The 4,764-nt window shown below is 36.2% G+C and overlaps 1 protein-coding gene across 1 annotated transcript in view; it reads left to right on the top strand.

The window, feature by feature from the left end:
* Nucleotides 1-4,764, top strand: part of B4GALT6 (beta-1,4-galactosyltransferase 6) — a 23,179-nt gene that overhangs the window by 11,059 nt on the left and 7,356 nt on the right. The window contains exons 3-5 of the mRNA XM_019526642.1: nt 966-1,090; nt 2,149-2,265; nt 3,734-3,921. Of these exons, the coding sequence (XP_019382187.1) occupies nt 966-1,090; nt 2,149-2,265; nt 3,734-3,921 (430 nt within the window). The remainder of the gene's footprint in view (nt 1-965; nt 1,091-2,148; nt 2,266-3,733; nt 3,922-4,764) is intronic.

Raw genomic sequence — 4,764 nt, 5'->3', positions numbered from 1 at the left:
CCTCCCTGCCTTAAAAGATCATTTGACAGAGTCCTGAACTGGGGCAGCCCCAAATATATCTAGATAGATGGGGGCTGCCAACCTTTTTGACAGGAGTGCCACAAATTAGTTCTTCACCCTTGCTGAGTGTGATTCTGTACTCCTTTCTTTGCCTGATCTGCTGTTTTTCCCATTCCTACCCTATTTCCTGTTGTGCGTGTTCCCTCTCATCTGCTGTGTGCCACACATGGAAGTTGTCCGGCTAATTGCAGCAGGCGTTCCCCAGCTTGGCCTCCCCTGATCTAGACCATCCTCTGCAGATGTTTGTCTAACACGTTATTATAAACATCCCATGACTTAGACTTACTACTTCCCTAGATAACTTGTTCCAGTGTTTCATCACCCTAACAGTTGAAAAGATTCCCAAACGAAATCCTTTTTGCTGTAAATTAAGCGGATTTCTTCTTATCTATCCCTCTGTAAATGGAACATTTGGTTATCTTTTTAACACATTTTTACACCTGGAATAACTATTAAGGGAGCAAAAAAGGCACCTGAAAGGTGTCAGTTCAGTCATTTTGATGACATATATTAGATGAAGCAATCATTTGCAACTGATTTGGTTTGATTTTTGAGGAGACATTCACAACAAGTTTAAATGACTCTCACCCTTTGAGTAGAAAGACTAGATGAGAAAATATAAAGAATAGATGAGCAGCTTTAATTTGTGTTTTATAATTTGGTATTCTATGAAAATGAAGCCACAAGATTTTTAACATGCTTTATCAGATAACTTTTTTATATTTCTATGGGAAAGATTAAAATCCATTCTTTCTGAATATTTGCTGTTTTTAAGAAATGGTAGAAAACTAGGGCTTATTACCAATTGATAACAAAGATAACCAAATCATTTAGGAAATGGTTATAGTGAATTTTACAGAGTTGAATCTTAACTAAAAAAAATCTTTCATTTCTTGCTACATTAGGAGGCCTTATCAATGTCAATATGAGCGAAATTAGTTTTGATGAAATTCAGCAAGGGTTTTCAAAGGATTTAGACATTAAACCTGGTGGTCACTGGAAACCAAAGGACTGTAAACCACGATGGAAGGTAAAACAAAATTCCTTACTGATCTTCTTTCTACTAATTGTATTCCTCTTAGTAAGAATGTATGAAAACTATGAATATCTATTCTCTTATTAGTTTAGAGTTAAAGCTTCAATGATTGTTATTAAAGCAATGCTGTCCAACTTCTCAGTGACCAGGGGCTGCACTAGCAGGAGCTATGTGCCCCCTCTGATCCCCCCAACTTTATCCCATGCTGCCCCGCTGCACTGTATGTGCACTGCAGCTCCCTGTCTCCTACCCCCCTGCACTGTGCACCCAAGTTCCTGACTTGGCCTTAGCTCCCTGGCCACAGGCTCCCCCACTGCAGCATGCTACATGGACACCCTGAATTGTGGGCTTCCTTGGCACTGCAGGCTGTGCCACACCACCACATCCTCTGGGGCATGGGCAGGAAGGGGAAATCAGGGAGGGGGGGCCTAGAGTCGCCAGCTGCTGCTGCAACCAGAGTAGTGGAGGGAGTAGCAACTGGATGGGAGCCTAGGGGGTGTAATTTAATCCCTTGAAGGCTGCATGCAAGCCGCCAGCTGGACAATCTAGTTAAAAACTTTCACAAAATTCTAGCTCCTGAAGCGTGTCTTCAGAGGAGTTAAAAAGCTTTGGTATTTGTTGACTCATTGAGATATGCAAACACAAACCTGTCATTTTTTGTATTCAGATCTGTGAGTTTTCTTTATATTTGATGGAACTAATTCATTCATAAGAACAAAAAGGTATTCTCCTAATCAGTGGTGACACTTCAGTCCAATTGCGTGAGCTCAACTTCTGTGGCTGTGAATGCATTTGTAGTTTTGTTCACTAGGAAAATACATGGTGGTGTTATGTATTTTCCTTGCTTGAGAGTTATTCTTCCTTGCAGAGAGTTACTTGCTTTGCTGTTTCCCTGGTAGGATTGAAAATATTGTAGAAGAGTCGAGCTAATTTTAAGAGTAAACACTGAAAAATCCATACCAGCTGCAGCAGATTTAATCTTACAATAAGTTTTAAAAACTGTAAATCTTCTTAATATTTACATTGCACTTTGGGTTTTGTTTTTTTTTAAGGTGGCAATCCTTATTCCTTTTCGCAATCGTCATGAGCATCTTCCAATTTTTTTCCGGCACTTAATACCTATGTTACAGAAGCAGCGGCTTGAATTTGCCTTCTATGTGGTTGAGCAGGTGAAATTTTGTTTAATTGGAATTGTAATTCCTTGTTAGGTCTTTGAAATCCTCTCACTGATAGGGACCCAGTATTACAAATACACAGTTAAATGAGGAAATATCAACTTCTGAAGCTAAATAATTTTCTGTTATTTTTACAGTCCATTGAGTGAAAGGAAAAAAAAACAACTCGGCTTCTATTTAAAACCTATCATTCAACATTTTTCAACAGTATTTTTTCAAATATACACTGATATTTTTCTAGTTGTTAGTATTGCCTCTGAGTCAATAATTAAGAGAAACATTCTTGGTAAGAATGATATATTTCCATTTATAAAATCAAAAACCCATTTTGCAAAAGGTTTCAAACTTATGGGCTAAAAAGAGCTCTGAGTTTTACACTTCTGTTGTTCGTTCTACCAAAGTCAGTAATTTCCAAAAGTAGTGGTTTAAAGGCTATCAGTTTGGACTGTATGAAGTGAATTAGTAAGTTCAGGAAGAAGTCATGGTACAAATGGTTGTTTTTAGTACCATAAAGTAGGAGTCACATCAGAAATAAGAAGTGAATTGGAATGAACAGCAAACCCGTAAAGGGTATAATGATGGCCCTTCAAAATGGAATTGAGACACCTTGGTCAAGTAGTATGAAGAATTTGTGCTAGAACTAGCTATGTTATGTGTCTAGCTGATAAAATAAGATACTTTGGTTACTAAGGCAGCCATACTCAGTTCTTCCATGCTACAAAATAAAAGGAATTTTAAGGAGGGTGAGGGAATAGGTTCTCTTAAAAGGTATTTAAAAGATCTAATTTGATTATTTCCTTTTATAGATACCAACAAGTATTGTAAGCTAAATTATATTTCTGCCTTTAGAGATCTTATCTTCACATTTTGAGTTTTTTAAACAGATTAAACTGAAAATAATAATAATAAAGGTTTTAATATAAATATTGATACGCTTCTGTCAGACTGGACTTGTGTTCTCTCAAGTTTAACTTACTGTGAGCATGTAGCAATATGTAAGTTTTTCTAATTATTTGACATTCATAAATACTTTGTACTTTGTTTTAGATTTTTGATTAGTGTCATTTTGTTTTGAAACTTAAGAAATGTCCTTAGCAATTAACTTAAACTCATTACTCCAGTATATTTAAACATAAATCTTGATTGTAATTTTTTTTTCAAGGCAAGTGTAGATGGTCCTTGTAGTACAAGTGCTTGTAATGTACACATTCAGCAATATTGCATAGAAAATTAATAAAAAATGTAAATTAGTTCATTTTTCTTTTTTAAAGGCACAGCTTCCCGACTGACTCTTTTACTTAGTATAACTACTTCCCTTTCTGGTGTTCTGATCAGATGGAGGAAAAACACTTTGTATCAATATATTTTTAAGATGATGGACCAGTTTATCTATATTTTTTGTTATATTAAAGTACTAATTGTTTTTTCTGCTTATAATTCCTCCTTTGTTTTCCTGTTTAAGACGGGTACACAGCCTTTTAATCGTGCAATGCTCTTTAATGTTGGCTTCAAAGAGGCCATGAAGGATGTTGTCTGGGACTGTATAATTTTCCATGACGTGGATCATTTACCTGAAAATGACCGAAATTACTATGGATGTGGAGAGATGCCACGTCATTTTGCAGCAAAACTGGACAAATACATGTACATGTAAGCAACACAGCTTGTTCATCCTGTTTTAAAACCCATAAATGTATTTTAACGTACACAGGAATATCTATGGCAAAAAGTAATGTACCATGTACAAAAATGTGAGATTTTAAATCAACAGAGAAACTAGTTTCTCACCATAAAGATTTGTACAAACTGGTAACTCATGATATCATGAAAAGAAGAACAGAAGAATCCCATCTTAGTATTTGTGAGACTATCAGCTGAAAAACAGCTTCCTTTTAATACTCTATAAGTTATGGCAGAGTTGAATAGTGTAGACAGCATCGAAGGCAAATTTGTACTTAGTAACTTCTGCAAAATCCAATCATAGGATAATTCTGGACGTACATTTCTGCGTTCACTGCCTGTTTGTGATATTTAAATTATACAGGTCTCAGAAATGCCTGTTGCTTGTTTTAAGTCTTTGACGTGACTCCTAAAACAGCTTTTATATTCATCTGATTCATTCATCCTAAATTTTTAATGGGATTGGTGTCTTAGCACTTTTCTGTTTTCATCTGGTATGTGTCTCCTGAGATGTTGTCTCATCGTTTGTAATATTAGTGTGTGAATAGGAGAGAGAGCAATAGAAATTCCAGGGAAAACGTTACCCAGCTCATCTTTTCATGAGTGTATGTATTAACGCAGAAATTTTGCATATGACTAAAACTGAAGATTCCTTAACCTTTCCAGACTACATATCTGTTCAGACACGGTATAGCTGTAATGGCATGGGTGCTGCTGCTGCTTCCCCGTACCATTTTAAATTAATACAGTTTCCCTATTCCTGTTTATTAATTCTAAATATTTGTCGCCTCTCCCCCCCCCCCCCAATTAAAA

The sequence above is a fragment of the Gavialis gangeticus genome, unplaced genomic scaffold, assembly GCF_001723915.1.
Source record: "Gavialis gangeticus isolate Ggan-Ray unplaced genomic scaffold, GavGan_comp1, whole genome shotgun sequence".
NCBI classification, from domain to species: domain Eukaryota; kingdom Metazoa; phylum Chordata; order Crocodylia; family Gavialidae; genus Gavialis; species Gavialis gangeticus.
This window is presented reverse-complemented; position numbering and strand designations above follow the sequence as displayed.